Source organism: Patiria miniata, unplaced genomic scaffold (assembly GCF_015706575.1).
Source record: "Patiria miniata isolate m_02_andy unplaced genomic scaffold, ASM1570657v1 HiC_scaffold_18, whole genome shotgun sequence".
Taxonomy (NCBI): domain Eukaryota; kingdom Metazoa; phylum Echinodermata; class Asteroidea; order Valvatida; family Asterinidae; genus Patiria; species Patiria miniata.
In genome coordinates this window covers 10517013-10537438 of record NW_024037056.1, presented here as the reverse complement: position 1 = coordinate 10537438, position 20426 = coordinate 10517013, and the positions used below count along the sequence as shown (strand labels likewise).

General features: G+C 43.1%; 1 protein-coding gene and 1 pseudogene across 1 annotated transcript; one reads left to right on the top strand and one right to left on the bottom strand.

Annotated features, from left to right (window-relative positions):
- Positions 1 to 2936: 2936 nt before the first annotated feature.
- Positions 2937 to 10730, top strand: LOC119725121 (macrophage mannose receptor 1-like). Its single transcript, XM_038196482.1, has 3 exons — positions 2937 to 3275; positions 6969 to 7344; positions 10354 to 10730. Exons 1-3 carry the CDS (start codon positions 2937 to 2939, stop codon positions 10728 to 10730), a joined length of 1092 nt encoding a protein of 363 aa, XP_038052410.1.
- A 1066-nt stretch (positions 10731 to 11796) lies between these two features.
- Positions 11797 to 20426, bottom strand: part of LOC119724562 — a 54644-nt pseudogene continuing 46014 nt past the window's right edge.

The following is a 20426-nucleotide window of genomic DNA, read 5'->3' as shown; positions in this document are numbered from 1 at the left end:
GGTATGTATAGTATAGCCCTCACACACGTGACCTGTCCTTTGTGGAAATTATCTTTACTTATAGGCATGCGCAATGGAACCAGTGAGTCGCTATTACCAGTGAGACAAACTTGCACACTAAACCAATGAGCATGGAATGTAATAAAAAAGCGTTCATAATAAAATTGGTAGACAGACTGTGACTGGAAGTAGGAAAAACCGAGGAGCTGGCAGTCACAAATGCGCACTGCAAAACTCTGGTAGTGCGTGAAAATGTCAGAAAACTAGCCTGAATGGACGAGTAGCTCCGCGAGACCAAAGTGTTGAAGTGGTTGGAGATTTTGATGAAGCATTCGACGACCTCTTAAGTCACAGCTTAGTGTTATAGTGAGCTTAACAAATTCACAGCGAAGAAACCGCTAGCAGAAAATGCAGGCGAGCATGCACCTGCTGAAGTTGTGCAGTTCAATTTCAAAGTCTTCATTCATCACTTCAGATAAAAATTTGAACTAATTTGCATTCAGACATGAGTGACATCGGTATCAAACCTAACAATCTTGGGGACACGCGTGTACATGTAAAATAGACGTTAGCCGCTTTTGTAAGACGCCAACCTGTTGGCCCTGTAAATGTCAGTTACCAAGCAACTCAAGATGCCTATTGTTGTTACTCTTTGTGTATAAGTTGCGCTTTTCGGTCGCCCATGAGAGGATGTGGATTATTGTTCTTGGAATGTCGTTTCTATCATAATTATAAGTATCGACGGGAAAAATCAAACAGCCCGACGAAGTGGCTTTATAATAAGACTAGATTACAGTGCAACCAGCACAGATTGAAAGAAGACATTTGTTAGTGGATTGCCAATGAAGTTTTTTGGCAACTTGAACAGCGTTTTTGGAAACTCCAGAGGAAGTTGGAGCATGACTTGAGCCAAAATCAACCGAAAGTTTTAGTCATGACCCCACAGATCGTGTTACGTTTGTTCGTTCTGCTTCTTGATGGACAAACAGATGCAAGATGCAAGATCACCTTTCGACAAAGGAACAGACCCCCGTCTCATCATTTGTAAGATGAAGACTGGAACATCAGGCAATACTCTTTGTGCAGACTATAACAAGACCCACATGGTCTGGGAACCAACACATCAGAAACCTTTCTCTCTAACATCTCCCTTGGTATCCTGTGCCTCAAGAATTAAAACGCGTATACCATTGGTAACAGTTTGGTATTGTAACGTGCCTTTGTTGTGAGTTGTATAAAAAGGGAGCCTCGTGTAAGAAAGTAGCAAGAATAAACGGCCTAGAGCCCCGAAACCCTGAAGAATGGTGTCTGTGTTTTTCCTTCGTCTAGGCGTGTGAAAACCCAGGATCCGGTCGACGTTACAGTATACTCGGCTTGACGGTCCTTGTAAAGCTCGTAATCGCAACTCCCTCTCGCCTACTTCACCCTACATCCTACCCCAGAATCTCAGACATCGTACTGTCTTTCGACACTGAAAAATTGCCTGGGACAATTTTACCCACTGGGTGAAAACTGCAACTACCCAAAATTGGGTTATGCTTTACCCAATTGTTTAGGTTAAATTCAACCAAAACTTGAGTTCATACAAGACCAAATTAAATTTTACCCAGACAGATTACTTAATTTAAGATGTCACGCTTAAGAATACAAGTACCTGGAATCTACCAAGCCTTCAGTCTCATTGACGATACTACCCGTCGTAAACAACTTTTCTGAAGAGGCTTGTTATCCCCTTTTATAGTAAGTCTGACAGATTGGGCCCATTGTTATAGTTTAAACAATCATGCATTCAATTACGTGCAGAGCCCTTCATATTACAAAACATTTCACTAAAGCTTAGCTTATTGATCGATAAAAATAGCAAAAAGTGAGTGAAGGCCCATGCACGAACTAATCACTCGTCTGCGTACGCCAATCAGAACCGAGGAGAGACGAGTATTATTATACGTAAGACGTCAACGTGTTGGCCCTGTAAATGCCAGTTACCAAGCAACCTCAGATACCTATTGTTGTAACTCTTTTCACTCGTCCACGAGGGGATTTAGATTGTTATTGAAATAGTGTGCCAAACATAATTATATACCAACGGGAGAAATCAAACCAAATGATATGACGTACAGTGGCTCAATAACACTGACTGATTATAGTGTAGCCAGCAGAGATGCGAAGCAGAAGTTTGTCAGCGATTTTCAAAGGAGGTTGCAAACGGGCAAAGTGTCTTAAGCAGCGTTTTTTAAATACTTGTTGTGGTAAGACTCAAGCCAAAGTCAACCGAAAATATCAGTCATGACTCCACATAATTTGTTACGTTTATTCGTTCTGCTTCTTGTTGGACAAACTGATGCAATATGCAAGACCAAATTTCGACAAAGGCACAAGAGTGGTTGTGAACCACCTTGGCTTGCATGGGGCAACCACTGCTACTTGAGCGTGCGTGCCAGAAGCGGGGACAGGCGCGTATAATAGACGTTAGGCGCTTTTGAAACACGTCAACGTGATGGCTAAGTTAGTGCGAGTTGCCAAGCAACCTAAGATGCTTGTTGTTGCTACTCTTTGTGTAAGACTTTGTTTTTTGCTTGCCCGCGTTGAGATGTGGATTATAATTGAAAAAGTGTGCCAATCATAATTATTTGCACCGACGGCACAACTGGACGAAGTGGATTAATAAACTGCTAACCATGCGGCCAGCACAGATGCGATGCAGACGTTCGGCTGTGGCAGTCTCGGTCTGTGGATTCGCAAAGAGATAGCAATTAGACGACGGGTCTTGAGCATCGTGTCTGATTTCATTCGGAATCCGATGGAAGTTGGAGTATTACTGGAGGACAAATAAAGCCAAACTCTCAGTCATGATTTCAGGTCATTTGGTACGATTCTTCGTTCTGCTTTTGATTGAACTCAAAATTGATTCAGGATGCAAGATCAACTTGCGACAAATGACCACTTCTGTTTGCGAACCACCTTGGCTTGCATGGGGCGACCATTGCTACTTGACTGTCAGTCACCTGGAGCCTAATTTTTACCTTGCTGAGGACTACTGCCAAGGTCTCTCCAAACCTGGAAGACCGGCTCATCTGGCGTCGGTTACCAGCGATGAGGAGAACCAGTTCATAGATGCCTACGCAACAGCTTCGGGGATCAAGACCGACGGTTTCTGGATTGGATACAGGTACGACGGGGGATTCAGCTGGACGGATGGTTCAGCAATTGGTTTTTCAAGCTGGAGAGCTGGGGATCCAGACCAACACCTTGCCACTGGCATGAAATGTGTCAACGTGAAAGACAAACTGTGGCGCGTTCAGTGGTGCACAAACCCGCGTAGTTTTGTCTGCAAGATGATGAAGATGACACAAATATAACAAGTCAGACTGCCTATAAATGTTAAGCATTACCTACGACTACACAGATCTCACTCACTTACTTAAAAGTTGTCCAAAGAGCAACGTTTTCACCTCTTGCTTGCGACGTTCACGAAAAGCAATCTCCCGCAAAAACTTTGAAACTATATTTTGTATCCACGATAGTTCTAATTAGTTGAGCGCGTACACCACTGGTGACATTTGTGACTGCTGGTTCTCCCATCAATGCTATCCATCCTCTCTTCCCATTAACATTTACGCAAAGGAAATTCGTGGTCAAGGACACATACACGGGAAATTTGAAATCACAGCGTGGACGACCAGGCCTGGTACAAGGCAACTTTCATGAGGAGTTTAGTCACTATGGTAATGACAAAATATAAGTCCCCGTATAAACAGTCTTGAGTTAAATCGATGCAATGCCTTTCACAAAGGTACCACAGCACAGCGCTTACTCCTATCACAAGTAAACGCAGCTTAATTAAAGGGAAACTGCATTTTGAAAGCGCCCATTTTGGCAACAAAACGCGTTACTCACGAAATGATATTACATGTAGACAAAGTAGACAAAGTAGACATCCATACTACCATACTAAAGCATAAAAGTCCGTTTTGGGTTATTCTTACGAGATCGAAATTTTGACTCAAAACATCATGCTGTTCGGGTGATAGATTACTTGGGACCTATCTACCGCAACGTACGCTTCCACCGCTCGGGCCGTGCTGCCTGATGCCATTCAAGTGCACATAATGTACGGTAGGCCTACCGGTGCATCACATGCAATGAGGGCAAGTATGGGAAACAGTGACACAGGGGGTGGACGCGACGGTACATGACGTTTACATGTATACGTTGTATTTTCCGACATCATGAACACAGAGACTTAATTTACGGCTGGGAAAACATATATAACATAATGTCTGCCGAATCAGAAGAAACAACCGGTTTTGTCCTCATTTTTTTCTCAAGAACAGTGAGACATGAGGTTATTTTCCTATGAACCACACGGCAATTGCAGGACGATGTGCCTCTTTAACGAACCAATCAGGCCTCATCGTCCTCGTTCGCCAATCAGAACCATTGGCAGGTGCGTATTATAGACGTCGGTCTCGTAAGACGTCGACTTGTTGTTCAGTAAAATGTAGTATGGGTTGTATAAATACTAGCCTTGACCAAGGCTATCAGCTTGTTCCCATACGAGCTTGTTCCCGCTACCGCTGAGCGCGCGCCGCGACACGCTAGTTGTACTATACCGTTAGCCTCAACGACCCTTGCGTGTGCATCTATACGTACACCCCACACACACTTCCGCAAACAGCCGTACAGTAAGAAGCCGAGGCGGAGGCCTCGACTTTCTGTACGGCTGTTTGCGGAAGTGTGTGTGGGGTGTACGTACATGCACACAAAGCACATGCAAGGGTCGTCGAGGCTAACGGTATAGTAATAGTGTTGCGGCGCGCGCTGTGTGCGGTAGCGGGAACAAGCTCGTATGGGAACAAGCTGATAGCCTTGGTCAAGGCTATATAATTACCAGTCCAACCGCTACGCGTACGTTCTATGTCAATACCATACTTAATTAATGTACCAACGATGCAGAAAAAAACAAACCGTGTGGTTCTCAATTGCGCGTGCAATACTGAGACTTTCAAATAACATAATGCATTATGTGGTTGTATAATTAAGGGTCGTTACGCGTACGTTGCTATGTCAATACCATACTTCTTTGCACTGACGATGCAGAAAGAAAGACACTTTTGTGTTTCTCAGTTGCGCGTGGAATACTGAGACTTTCAAATAATATAGTGCATTATGTGGTTGTATAACTATAACCACCAGTCCTACCGTTACACGTACGTGCATATGTCAATAAATTTTGTACCATACTTCTATGCACCGACGATACAGAGGAAGACACTTGAAGTTTTTTTTTTTCAATTTTGTGTGCAACAATGATATTTTCAAGTAAAATACCATGCTATGTGATTCTAAGTGCCAGTGCAACCGAACCGAGTACGTGCAATGTCAATACTTTTATGCACCTACGGGAGACGTTAAAATTGCCATGCTATCGGCCTATCATCGTAGCGGTGGCTAAATACTTACTGCTAGCTGTACAACCAGCACAAATGCGAAGGTCTCCATTGATCTCGGAGTAGGAATCTGGTTATTATTATCAAATTATTGGTTTTCCTCCGCAAGGGAAGCAGGTCTATTCAGTCGCTCATAATTGTGTCTATGATTGACATCAAATTCCCTCGGCACAAATTTGTCATCAAGGAACTCGGCCGAGACCAGTAATTGAGGCAGACATCGCCCATAATGGCCAACTTGGATCAAATTATTAGTTTTTTTCCTCTGTAATGGCAGCAGGTCTATTCAGTCCCTTATAATTGGATTCGAATTCTCTCAGCAGAAATTCATGACCGAGGACTTCGTCGAGAACAAAAACTGTGGCAGAAATTACCCAAATGGCAGCCTTCATATCTTATTGTCACCTGAAACCTTGGCCCACTTTCTTCAATACGTCTGCGTACGCCAATCAGAAGCGAGGGGAGACGCGCATTATTATACTTAAGACGTCCACGTGTTGGCCATGCAAATGCGAGTTACCAATTGAGAGCAACCTAAAATGCCTATTCCGTACGCCAATCAAAAGCCATGGCAGATGCGTATTACAGACGTCGATTTTGTATGACGTCAACCTGTTGTTCAGTATTAAAAAACGAGTTTCCCAGCAACCAAAAATGGTTGTTGTTGACTTTTTGTAGGAGATTGCGTTTCCCCTCACCCATGAGAAGATATGGTTTTTTTTAGTACACTGACGGGAGAAGTTATATACCAAACTACCAGGCCACATGTTGACGTATTGGCTTAATAAATTAGCGACTGCTTACCGTACAGCCAGCACATGCGAAGGTCTCCGTTGATGCAGGAAAAGACACTTGTGTGGTTCTCAGTTGCGCGTGCAATACTGAGACTTTCAAATAATGCATTATGTGGTTGTATAAGTACCAGTCCAACCGTTACGCGTACGTGCTTTTTCAATATCATTCTTCTATGCAAGCACTTACGGGAGACGCTAATATTGCCAAGCTACCGGCCCCAGCATCGACGTGGTGGCTTAATAAACTGACTGCAAACCGTACAACCAGCACAAATGCGAAGGTCTCCGTTGATCTCGGAGTAGGAAACTGGTTTGATTCCTACCTGCGCAACTCAGAGACTTCCAATAATCGCAATTTGTAACCACCACTAACGTAAACTACTGGCATCATGAAGCACATGGACTGGATGGTTGCTTTCTCTCGAAGTCAATGGCAACGATACTGTAAACGACAATCTCAAAACTGCTAGTGTGATTATCTTTAACTGCATGTATCCGTCTTTAATGACCGAAGAGTGAGGTTTATACACAGAACATTGTCTTCGTTCGTCTGTACAGTATTCCAAGGAGGTTTCAGATAGGCGACGGGTCTTGAGCATCGTGTCTGATTTCATTTGGAATTCGATGAAAGTTGGAGCATTACTGGAGGCAAAACAAAGCCAAACTCTCAGTCATGATTTTACGTCATTTGGTACGATTCTTCGTTCTGCTTCTTGTTGGACAGACAGATGCAAGATGCAAGATCACCTTTCGACAAAGGGACATCAACAAGAGTGGTTGTGAACCACCTTGGCTTGCATGGGGCAACCACTGCTACTTGAGCGTCCGTGCCCGTCTAAACATTAACAAGGCTGAGAACCACTGCCAAGATCTTTCCAAACCTGGAAGACCAGCTCATATGGCATCGATTACCAGTGAGGAAGAGAATCAGTTCATCCATTCATACGCGACAGCTTCAGGCATAGACTTATCCAAAGGTCTCTGGATTGGATACAAAAGGGAAAGCAACACGAGGCCATTCGGATGGACAGATGGAAGCATCCCTACCTACGAGAACTGGGCCCCGGGAAGACCCATCAACAACATGTACAACTGCGTTGGTATTTACAAAAGCGCCGTCTGGGTTGCTCAGTGGTGTACAAACCCCCGTTTCATCATCTGTAAGATGAAAATTGGAAAATCCGACAATAGTCTTTGTGCAACCTATAATAACACCCACATGGTCTAGGTACCAACAACTCAGAAACCTGTCTTTCACATCTCCCTTTGTACCTGTGCCTCACGAACGCGTATACCATTGGTATCCGTTTGGTATACTCTGGCTTAACGGGCCTGGTAAGGCTTGTATTCGCAACTATCACTCGCAATTTCATCGAACATCATACCCCGGAAACTCAGACATCATGCCGTCTTTTTACAGACGGACAAGTTACTAACTGTAAGATGTCATGCTCAAGGACACAAGTACCTGGAATCTGACATATTGTCAAGCCTTCTGTTACTTTGACGATAAAATGACACAAAATGACAAGTCAGTTTGCCATGACATGTAAGCCGTAAGCCGGCTAAACATATCTCATTCAGTTACCATTGCAAGTTGTGCACTCTGGCTCGGAACTCACATGGGAAACGATTTCCTGCTGAAGCTCGATCTGGCTTTACAGTCTTTGCGCTCGCAATTTCAACGAACATCCTACCCCGGAATCTCAGACATCATTCTGTACTTCTACGGACAGACAGATTACTTAATGTAAGGTGTCATGCTCAAGAACACAAGTACCTGAAATCTGGAATATTACCAAGCCTTCAGTCACAGTGACGGTGATACTTGGTCGTAAACAACTTTTCTGAAGAGCCATGTCATCATCAGTTATGGCAATTTCAGATAGGTCTCATTATAGTTTCAGCAATCAAGACTTCACTTCATCTTTCTAAATATTAAATGTCAATGAAGCTTAGCTTATTAATAGATGGACAACAGCAACAAGTAAGCGAAGGTCCATCTACAAACTAATTACTCGTCTGCGTCCGTCAATCAGAAACAATGACAGCCGCGTATTACAGACGTTAGTCGCTTTAAGGTGAAGACGTCAACCTGTTGCTCTGTTGATGCGTGTTACCAAGCAACTTAGCATGCTTGTTGTTCTTCGTGTGCTTGTTGCTCAGACTTGAAAGATATACGCATTATTGTTGTGATATCGTGCCTATCATAATTATATGCACCGACGGGAGAACTGGACGAAGTGGATAAATAAACTGCTCACCAGGCAGCCAGCACAGATGCGATGTAGACGTTCGTCTGTGGCAGACTTGGTCTGTGGATTAGGTGCAGATAGGCGACGGGTCTTGAGCACCGTGTTTGAATACATGGCGACTCCAATGGAAGTTGGAGCATGACTCGAGCAAACATTTCAGTCAACCGAACTTTTCAGTCATGAATACATGGAATTTTTTAACGTTTTGTTCGTTCTGCTTCTTGTTGGACTAATAGATGCAAAATGCAAGATAGACTTGCTACAAATGGACAAGGGTGGCTGTGAACCACCTTGGCTTGCATCAACCTGTAATTAGACATCAACCTGTAAAGGCGACTTCGCTTTGTTGCACCGACGAGATAACTTATAATTATCAAAATACCGGGCTACATCTGACGAAACATGTTAATTAAGCGACTGCTAACCATGCAGTCAGCATAATGTGAAGGTCTCCGTTGATGCAGAAAAACACGATGTTCTCAACTGCGCGTGCAACATGGAGACTTTCAAATAATGTATTGCAAGGTTGTATAAGAATCAGTCAAACCGTTTTTATACGCGTACGTGCTATTGATCATACTTGTATGCATCGATGGGAGACATTTATAATATTGCCAAGCTACCGGGCCATCGTCGACGCGGAGGCTTTTAATAAACTGACTACTAACCGTCAATCAACATTAATTGCTATACGAAGGTCGATGTCAAACGTTGGAAACTTATTGATTTTCACCTGCGCAACTCGGAGACTTTCAATAAACACTTGATGTTTTTATTTTTCTGAACGCAATTTGTAACCACCCCTAACGTTTATTACTACTGTATGTGAAACATTTGACCACTCTGGCAATTCAAAGTGAGTGGATGGGTCGTTTTCTCCCGAAGTCAACGGGTCTTGGGCATCGTTTCAGATTCCAGGTTGAATCCGATGAAAGTTGGAATATTACTGGTGGCAAAATAATGCCAAACATATAAGTAGTTTGTTATTGCTGTCAGTGGTGACTTCGATGATGACTCGAACAAATTGCAGATTGACTGAGGCAGACAAGACGGAAGCATGTCAAGACTGAGACAGCACCGACACACTACGAACACATTTCGTGTTTCACGAAAGAGTCCGTTCCAGTAATAGCGGCGGTTTTAGCAGTTTCGCAGGTTATTCTGTTAAAAGGCAAACTTTTTGATGAACATCAGTAACATCTACGTCAACGAATGAAAAATGTCCATGAAGGAAAGAAACGTTCCCATGGATGAATGAATTGTTCTCTGTGATCCGGGGTATCGTCCTCCGTGATCTGTGGAATCGTTCTCCGTGAAGGAAGGAATCGTTCTTCATAGCGCTAGAATCGTTCTTAGTGATTAGTGGAATCTTTCTCATTACACAAAGCATTCCTTTACCGTGATCGGTGGATCGCTCTCGATCTGTGAACGGAGGATTATATTGTTGCTTTTACTGTGGCGAGCTTTGTCTTTGCCTCTCGCAGTATCTTCTAATGAAATTGATTGACATATTGTTCAAAATTTTGGACATGATAAACAATGATCCTGTGTATGCCAAAAACGACGAACTAGGTAGAGACAATTCGCATCTTTGTAGCTCGGTCCTACCAGCACGTATATTGAATTTCGCTCGGGACTATTCTAAAACTGATAATCGATAGTTTAATTCCGACAACCGACGCGTTCTTATAAAGTGATCACCGTACGAATTCCGAACCATGACTATATTACGGCAGCTTGTAGTGTTTCTGTTTATTATAATATACAGTACAAAAATCTGCCGCACTGATGGACTTTTCACAAAAGTGTTATGCCAAGTACCGTGGTTACGTTATGGAGATCACTGCTACCTAGGTGTGGCGGAACGAAGATCATTCTGGGATGCTGACTCCTACTGCCAGAGTTTCTCCACACCGGGAAGATCTGCTCATTTGGTATCAGTGGCTAATGTCAACGAAAGCTACTTCGTCACAAGCTACGCCGATAAAGCCGGGATAGGCTGGCGATTCTGGATTGGATACACAAGTGAGAGCAGTCCGAACGGTCAGTATGTCTGGATCGATGGAAGCCTGCCTGGATTTTTCAACTGGATCCCGGGTGAGCCCAACCTTGCTAGCGAGCATTGCGTCAAGATGTTGTCGGCGGACGGGTCCATGAATGACGCCCACTGCTCTAACAAAGAGCCTTTCGTATGTAAGATGCCGGCTTGGAAATTCCAAGCATGTGCTTAACTTTAACTTCAACCTTTCTAGTTGCTTCAAACACCACTAGGAAGGTTTGGAGGATTTTCAGGACTGACGAAGGTACGTGTAGAAAGATTGCTACTTCGGATTGACTCCCTCAAAAAGTCAGTGCAGAATTGCCACTGATCTCCGCACAGTGATTGATAGCAAAAATCCATTTAGGGATAAAAAGTCGCATGTTCTACCTTCACGAAACTGACTTATGAAACGGATACATTGAACAGGAAAATATACATAGGAATTGGATAACTAAAGACTCTGAAATGAAGAAAAGAATCAGATCATCACGGTGGCAAGTGCAGTAGAGTCCGCCTGACGAAATAAAAAAAAAAAATCATCTATGACATTGACATACATGTATATTATTTAACAGAATTGTAATTTTATTGTATCAAGTTTTACAAACATGTACATTGCTAATGCTGTTGGTGTATAAATATTTAAGATATTTTGTGACAAAAGATGTGTTGAAGTAGCGGTACTGCAGTAGTCAAAGTTTTAAAAAAAATATCATGTAAGGAAGGGTATCTTGGAAAATAATATGTCTTGTTCAATAAACTGTATTTGGAAGGTAGTTATTTGAGTAGGCCGCTTGACTTTAGTCATTTGACCGAATTGAGTGGAGACTAACACACGTCTACCCGTCTGAGTGGATTTAGCTGCTTGCAAAGGCACATGTGTAATTCCCGGCTGCAACCGTTGAATTCGGACGTCGTCCGGCTATGGGATTTTGTCGTGCTCCTCGTGTACGTAGTCTCCGCACAAGTCGCATCCGATTTTAGCGCCTGCTATAGCCAAAATTAACGTATCGAAGACTTAATCAATTTCGAGTCAACACTCTTTTGTCATAGCAAGGGAGAAAACGTTATTGCCTTGCGTGTAAGTGTAGCTCAATTTTATTGGTGTTATATAATTGTATCATGTAAATGGTAAATTCGAATTGTTTATTAGACAGTATTTGTGTTTTACTTATCTAATTACATGTAAAAAGTTAAGTCTGAAATGATATGAGCGCATGCACAAATAAGTGACATACAATTGAAGAAGGCTGACAATAATGTAAACAAAACTGCTGTCATTTATTGCCGTAAATATGATACAATATCTTTATACAAGTGGACGGTATGAAAAAAGCCAACCGTTCGATTTGGATTGAATGAAGAAAAAAAAATACAGGGAACAAATTTGCATTGTTTAAATTAAAGCAAAATGACAAACATTAGAATTACTGCAAATTACTCCAATCAATTCAAATCGAACAAACCTTAAACAACACTTAATTACACTGATAAACAGGGCGAGTACAAAAAAATATTCCTTTGGGTAATTCCTTGTCTCCTACAAAAACGCACAAGGTTACCATTTTATTCTCTTCGGCCAACAATGGATCTGTGCATCGACTTCATTCAGTACAAATTTCACTGATACTCATCCATGCATGCAAAGGATAAGGCCTTTATTTGTGACTTCCCAAAACACTATGCCCAACATTTTACGGGGGTGTTTAACATTATTTAATGGCGCAAACAAGAACCCCACGAGGGGCGCCAAAATCTCGAGATATTTTTTTTTTCTGTGGTGTACCTCAAGGACCGGGTGTACCGCATTGTGGCAAAAACCCTGCAGGAATGTTGCCGACAAAGTACTGGGGAAATATGCCACCAGTACTTTGTTGGCAAACCCTCAGAAGAACACGGACTGTCCGCAGACGTATTGCGGACATGAGGACACGGGCACTATGCATTGATCTGAATGACAGACAGGTGGAAGGTCGAGCAGCAGGACAGTGAAAATGGGAACCTTAGCTGTAATTCAGTTTCAATAGATGTAATTCCATTTGATTGCTGTTTTGTTCTGTTATTTCATATACATGTATTTCCTTCATTGTCCTGATGAGGCCCATTCGTGCCATTGTGTTCACAAAGAGGCCGATTCTGTATATTGTGTTGGTAGTGTTTTTGGGTAGTCACAAAGAAAGGCCTGTATCCTTCGCATGCATGGCTGAAATCAGTGAAATTTGCACTGAATGTGGTCAATACCAATATCAAATGTTGGCTGAAGAGAAAAAAACTGGTATTCTTTCCCGTTTTTTGTGGGAGACAAGGAATTATCCAAAGGGACATTTTTTTTTACTCGCCCTATTCTGAATGGAATATCATGTTATAATTTGAAATTTCAAGAAGTTATATTACTAGCTTCGTCATCAAATGCTGTGAATACTAGGGATGGGATTGTTTTCAAATATTTTATTTTTCAAACCAAATACAAAATCACACCTATGAAAAAGTTGAGATTAAGTTATCACAAGTCCTACAACAAGAACATCGCAACTCATCACGAGTCAATTCTATCTCAAGTCATTCACAATCTTTTTGAATGAACTGCTACAGAGACATTTGGTAGTCGGACTCTTGAACCCTGTAGCCACCGCGCTTGTGATTTGACTTACATGTATGATTGACTTATGACAGACTAGGTTGGGTGTTGTGGTCCAGGTGGGGTGCTGTGGTCCAATGGTAAGGGTGTTTTGACTCGTGTGCCGTGGCACATCGGTGATTCGGTTCGAACCCTGACAGGGACTATGGTGCTTGTGTTCTTGGGCAAGGCACTTTACTACGGCCTCTCTCCACCCAGGATTATAAATGGGTACCTGTGAAGGTAGAGACCATTATTGCGCGGATGTCAAACTGCTGCAGGGTCTCATTCCTGATGAACAGGGATAATAATTGTAATGTGGATTTGATCATATTTTTATGGAATTTGTGCAATATTAATGTATAAATTATTAATAATTATTATTAGACTAGTGATTGCTCTTCGATATACAAATGTAATACCTATGTTTTTCAGTGTGAGTTATTAATGGAATATTTGGTCAATGATTGTCATTCACGCTGATAGGAATTTAATGCTCACGTTTAATAGAATAATGCAATAAATAAATGTGTAGAATAGAAAAGCTCTGCTTGTGTAAACTGGAGCATTGAATTTCCCTCTAGCCAACCTCTGACCATTATGTTAAATATAGACCAAGTTTAATTGAGGACAACTACTGGCTAAGTAGAGGTTGATCGTTGATGTAGAGCTTGCGTTTCGTGAGGTTCCGGTTCACATCCAGCTAAGAACTCCCAAGAACAATGCAATTCATGTCCTTCAATTTATCTCTGTTGTTTAGTGGTCATCGGTTAAAAAAAAAAATTATATGGACTAACGTTTCAGTTGTGGCATGACCTTTCTCAAGGTAACAACATGTCATAATCTGTGCAAGGCAAGAAAAGACTCCTAGACTAGACAACGTGGACGGAGATTTCAGTTTCAGAGCGAAACCATTCATTTCCCCTCCTTTAAAAAAAATTTAGGGAAAACCAAAAATAAAGTAAAGGGTTTTAGCCTGATCACGTTGCTCACATCAAGCTTCCAATACTGGAATAGTAGTGATAAGTTAACAACATGCTACTGTATGAGCATCGCCCCAATTCGGTCTAGATTTTCATCAGGATCTTGCGGTAGTTGTTTCATTTCTTATCCACCCGTTTTGTCACTGCCTTTGGCTGATTGGGCATCCCTTCACTGCCCTTCATGCTCCTGGCGAGACTCTGCAGGTACTTAGCGGCAGTGGAGGGCGCCCTCTTGGGGTCTACCCCGGACAGGAAGCGGCCGTACTGCTGCTCTATCAGGTCCATGTGGTTCTTCTTGACGGCCGACAGCTGGCGACCCCGCGGTGTTCTGATTGGGGGCGGGGCTTGGCCGAGTGGACCACCGTTGCTCAAATTGATCTGGCCAACGGTTTGGAGGTTGCGTGCTCCGAACCAGGGATTGGTGACGTTGTAGCTCTTGGCGCTCTGCATCCGATTCTGATCTCCTCTCCCGCTTTGTGTCCTGGAAGAAGACAGCCTTCCAGGATTCAGATGATTCTCATCCATCTCGCCCCTAAACGTCCTCAAATCCATCTCGGTTAGTGTTCTCCCTCCGTCCAAACCAAGACCTTGGTTTTGATGAGCAACTCTTGATTTTCGGGCCTCCCCATTAGTCAGTCTGCCAGAGGTGACGCTTGGATCACCATTGTGATAGGTCAGTTCTGGTCTGTGGGTATGGTCCGCGGGGTCAGTGTCCAATGCCCCATTTTTCAGATCCGAGTTGATCTGATCCACGAAGGCACCCTGGACCTGCCCCATTCGCTGGGTGTCTAGGTTGGTCTGTGTAGCTGCTGCTGCCGGGGTGCGGGTGTTGGTCATAGGCTCCAGTTTGCGTGGGGACTGATGGGAGGTTGTGACGTGGGGATTGTCCTGCCTTCTGTCACTGTCCTGGAGACCGTCACCTTTCAGGTCAAGCCCAAGAGGATGGCCTCTGATCATTGCAGAATCTGGCAAACAACAATGTGCGAATTGCAAAATTGTATTTAAGAGGTCATTCATCCAGACCCTTCCTCATGAGGTGATTTTCCCTTTTAAAAGCCTTGGCCCTTTTTATACCAGGAGTTTGGATGTTTATTTTTGACTGAGCCCAGTGTGACATTATCTGGTTAATCCCTTAAGGCAAGTAGTAATACCACAGGAGGCCAGTCCACGCTCTTTGGGTATCGGTATTCAATTTGGATATTAAATTTATGAAAAATCCATGTCCATTTAGGCATCTGAGGAATGATTCAGGTATGCCTAACAAGTCGTTCGGGCAAGTAAAGTAAAAGTAAATAAAGTCTGTCCCGAGCCAATGTGGCTCATCAGGCCGGTGTTTATCTCCGGTTTCAGTAGCATGAAACGACTGAGAATATTTCTACTCCCCCTGGATGGGATGCTAGTCCATCGCAGGTTACTCCCCAGCTAATGCCGGTACCCATTTATACTCCTGGGTGGAGAGGGGCAAGGGGGTGACGTGCCTTGCCCAAGGACACAATATATGACCAGCGGCTGGATTCAAACCCCGGACCCTCTAATCATGAGTCACGAACCCTAACCACTAGGTCACACACTCCCCTCGTTTAGGCAAGCGGTACTAATTAATCCCTGCTTGTGGTCGGCATTCATCAGGTGCTAAACTGCCCTAAGAAGATAAATCTTGAGATAAGAGTGATCAGTAAGCCTGGTTCAGTCTTGATCAAAAGCCCGAATATAACCGGCCAGCTCGGGTGTTGTGTTAAGAGGATTCACGGCATGTCACGAAACCAAGACAGACTGGTGTCTTAAAGCTGCACTCTAGTTATGAGTGAGTCTCTGTGCTCAAGGTTTGCTGCAGCTTGTTTCGTTGAACAGCCCATTTTGTGCTAGGTTCATAAAGCTGTTTGAGGAGACCAATTTAGATGACCAAAACGCCATTGTAGGGGTTAACAATTTCATTACTTCATGCCTGAAGGCACACGCCTAACCTGACTTTTCAAAGATCAAACCAATCTTTCCATCGACCTCTTCATCCTAACCCAATCTCTTTATGGAGAAAAATCCATGAAAAATTCCGCAGAGGGTTTGATGGTTGCCAAGGGTCCTTGACCAAGTAGTGTCTATGGTATATTTACCTAAAGGCACCCTATAAAATATCCATCTCGTTTGCTCTATTATTAGTTATTCCGCAAGCGCGAGTGGAACACGGAATAATGTAGTGCGTTTGTGTCCCACATATTGTATGAGGGACACAGACGCACTACATTTTCTGTGTTCCACGAGTGCAATAACGAATTTATCTTTAAGCAAACTTGACGCAATAAAAACTTTTCTTTATCCTTTTACACGTGCTTGTTTGTACAGCATGGCGCGTATCTTAGAATAGCGCAATGCACGGTGTGCGGTATGGACCGTGGATGTGCTACATGGTTATATGTAGCACAGCTTGTTGCCATGGATCGACCAATCAGGTTAGTGGATTCACATTTACTTGAAGATAAATAAACTTGTAAGAACACCAATACGGTAAAACCTCAGGAATGCCAAATTTCAAAACAGATTCCTTGCCAAATCCTCCAGAAAAATCTTGACAAATCTTAACCCTGTTATCTACATGTACTTACTGCCGTGGGTGTAGCCATGTTTGAAGTTGACCTGTAATGGATAGCCGGGCGTCCCAGGGATGTTGCAGTGGACGGTCAGGGTTGGGGAGTCCAGCTTGTATTGGCACTCCTCCTGATCCTGCTGCTGCAGGTGTCTGGAGAGGGCTAGGAAGTGGGCGTAGTCACCTCCGTCTTCAGACAGCTAGGGTGAGGTCATGGAAGGAAGATGGTTTGGGAAAAAAAGAAGAAAAAAAGGAAATCAATTCGATGCCACTTATTACATTGACATCTGTTGAGGGCGGGGAAAGGGTGGTTTAGACGAGTATTTCTGGGGGAGGGATCTGCCTACAAAGAGTAATTTTTATGAAGACAAATTTATTACAAAGGAACACTACACAAATACTACCAAAACAAAATGGTAGTATTTAACAGTCCTTAGGTGCCTTGGCCTCGTGGTCTGGAGCATTGAATTTGTGGTCTGCGGGTAATTCTGCAGGTTGTGGGTTCGAGTCCAGCCTGGGGTCATGGTGCGTGTACCCTTGGGCAAGGCTCTTTGTCACTCATTGCTTCTCCCCACCCAGGAATAAATGGGTACCTGTGAGGGCAGAGATGGTTATTGTGATTGATTTTAGCTGCTCTGCACCGAAATGGCAGCATCGAGCTGTCTACTCCCCAGGGAGCTGAGATGGTATTTGGAATGTTTCGTTGGCCCAGTGAGCAGGGTAATAAAGATGAAGTGCCTTGAGCACCAATGTTGGTGTAGATGCCTGCGCTTTATAAATACACATTGTTATTATGATTATGTGATGAACTACCTGAAATGCTGTAGACTGCCTCTCCAGCCGTTCCTGTTCCAGCCTTCTCATAGCCTCCACTCTCTGCAACAAATGTTCATAATTAGTCCCACATTGAAAGTCTGGTTGAAGACTAGATTTGAGGCAGTCCACACGCTGCCTCAATACATGTACTCGCTCAGATTTTGAGTCAGAGAACAGCCAGGCAATCACTGTCTTAATGACCTCCAATTTGGGCTCAGATGAGTTTAATTTGTCATCGGCACCACAAACTGACACTGATGTGCAAGTGGGTGTCAGTTCGTGAAAACCACGTAATCAACAATTTCGGTTTCGCAAACTGACATCCGGTAGTGCGCGCACACATCGGACACTGACGCAAAATAGGAAGATTTTCGTTTTCCTGAACTGACACCCAAGCATGATGCGGCAATACAGAACGGAGAAAACGGTTTGTTACACGAATTTAATCCATCCCTATACGTGTGAACCTACACAAAAAATTTATTAAAAAGTTGGTAAAATTAAGGTCAGTGTCAGTTCGTGAAACTGAAAATGTACAGGGTGCGCTCTAAAAGTGCCACACTGTGGAGGACGTCAGTTTGTGAAACCCCCCAAAAAACGATTCTGTAAATACGCGCGCGTGCAGTGCACTCATGCGCAACTGAGTGTCATTTCGTAATGCCAATGACAAATTGTTTACATGCCAACAAAGAGGCACTGCCTTCGGATTGTAAGAGTACTTGAGAACTTGACCAATCGGGAAAGAAAGGCCCACATCAACCAATACAATTGCAGGGGCTGCAAAGGTGTTGCCCATCATGATAATGTGAGGCGTAATGGCAAAATGAGATGGAAGTGGGCAAAGGCAGTGGTGGAGAAAAATACAAAAACCAAATGGGGATGATTTTTTGTTTGATTTTCAGATTTATTGATTTGTGTAATCTTTGATATATCTACTACAAACATTTTAAAGAAATAGTATAAAAATCGTGGAATAAAAGTTTTTAAGGAAAATGACTACAAAACTTTAACCAGTTCACGTTGGATGACGTGTTAACGAGATCTGGCCGTTTTTATACACAGACGGGTTAAAACAATGGGTTAAACGTCAAGCTGGCCTCAACTCACCTCTGGATGACGTCTAAAGACCCTAATCCCCCTTTTGTTTTGTACACACACAAAGTCTGAAAAGTCTGTGGAGGCAGACCTTGTGCCACTGTGGTACAATCTACGCTCCTTGGGCACACCCCGGAGTGGTGAAAAATATGAGGTTGCGGTAAGAAATATCGTACAAATACTGTTGAAATGACTCTTGCGAATCAGTATTTGTGGCATTTGGCTGTTTATCAAAAGTTGGCTACTATTTTTTTCAAAAAATCTAAACTCTTGGCAAAACGTAATCCTGGCGCGAACTGGTTAAAGGCTCTTTACTTAATATACATGTATATTACTTTTTTGACATGTCAATAAATGTGAACTTATATAGATATCTTGTCAACGGAATGTCCGATTGAAGTGCAACAAACAGTATTGTAAGGAGAAGTTAATTCTCTTTCCTAATACCTGCATCCCTTATTCGACCTCTGCCCAGTTCTGTCTAATTTGGCAGAACGCCTCACATATTCTATCAGGTCAGTAACAGTCTAATTTGAAGGAGTAGATGAAGCTACACGACACATACATGTACCTTGGAGGCTCTCTCTTTCAGTCTCTCCTGGGCAAACATCGGGATGCCGGAATTACTCCTGCCGATGTAACGGTTGACAAAAGGCGGATACTTCTTGACCATCTGAACAGTTTGGCCGTTTTCCCCAGGCTAAAAAAAACAAAAAAAAAACAAAAAAATGCAAACAGATCTTGTTAGTTGCAATCCAGGGTTCTGCGTTCGAACCAGTCACAATGCTTAGAATTTGTTTCGGTTGATTAATTCCATGCAAGACAGCAGCTGACTAAGTTACATGTAGCTAGTACATTGGTGAGGCACTGGACCAGCAATCCAGTGGTCCTAGGTGTGAACCCCGCCACCGACCTTGCAATTGTTTTCATGTATTAATGTAATGCATGAGAGCAGCAGAACCTCTTAGCTGCATCAGTAAAGCACAAGACCAGCAGGGTAAAGGTGCTACAATCCAGGCCAAATCTCGCTGGGCCCCCAACCCCCCGGCCCCCTGTCAATGTTGTCTCTCATTGCGCGGTGTGTGCTCCATCAGCTGGAGAGAACAACACTGACCGGGGGAGCGGGGGAGTGGGTGACCGTGGAAGGCTAAGGTTATTTCCAAGCGTCCCAACCATTTTGGCCGGGACTGTAGGTTTGATCCCAGTCTGAAGCTTTTAATGTGTATCCGATTTCAAAAACTCATTGTAACTTACAATGCAACGCAGCACTGCAACGCATTGTATTCCTACAAAGCGTCGCACCTGGGACGCGTCCTGCGATTTATTTCACAAACTTTGTTGTAAGTCTGACATGTCGTAGGGGTATACACAACACGGTGGCTGTTATACGTAATTATTCAATTTCAATAAATAGTCTTTCGATATTCAGCAAAGAGTCATTAGGTCTCCTCTCAAGAGGTTTTTTTAAACTTTAAGAAAAATGGCGGATGTATGATGCAGTTTAAAGCAAAACATGCTTGTGGTCGACTGTATAGCGACTGGTACTTTGAAATTTCAACTGCAATATTCCACACTAATTCATATCTAGTTTGATGCATATTGCATTTGAAACTTCACACACATTGTCTCGATATTAAAGTCTTGTCAATTAATTTTTTTATAGCATAAAACTGGCTATTACTAGTAAAGAAAAGGAGGCTTCTTATTTTGCGATAACCAAAAGATATGTCGTAACTCGTGACATGTTTTAAACCGTTGTCAAGGAACTTACATGTACGACACATTCAACGCATC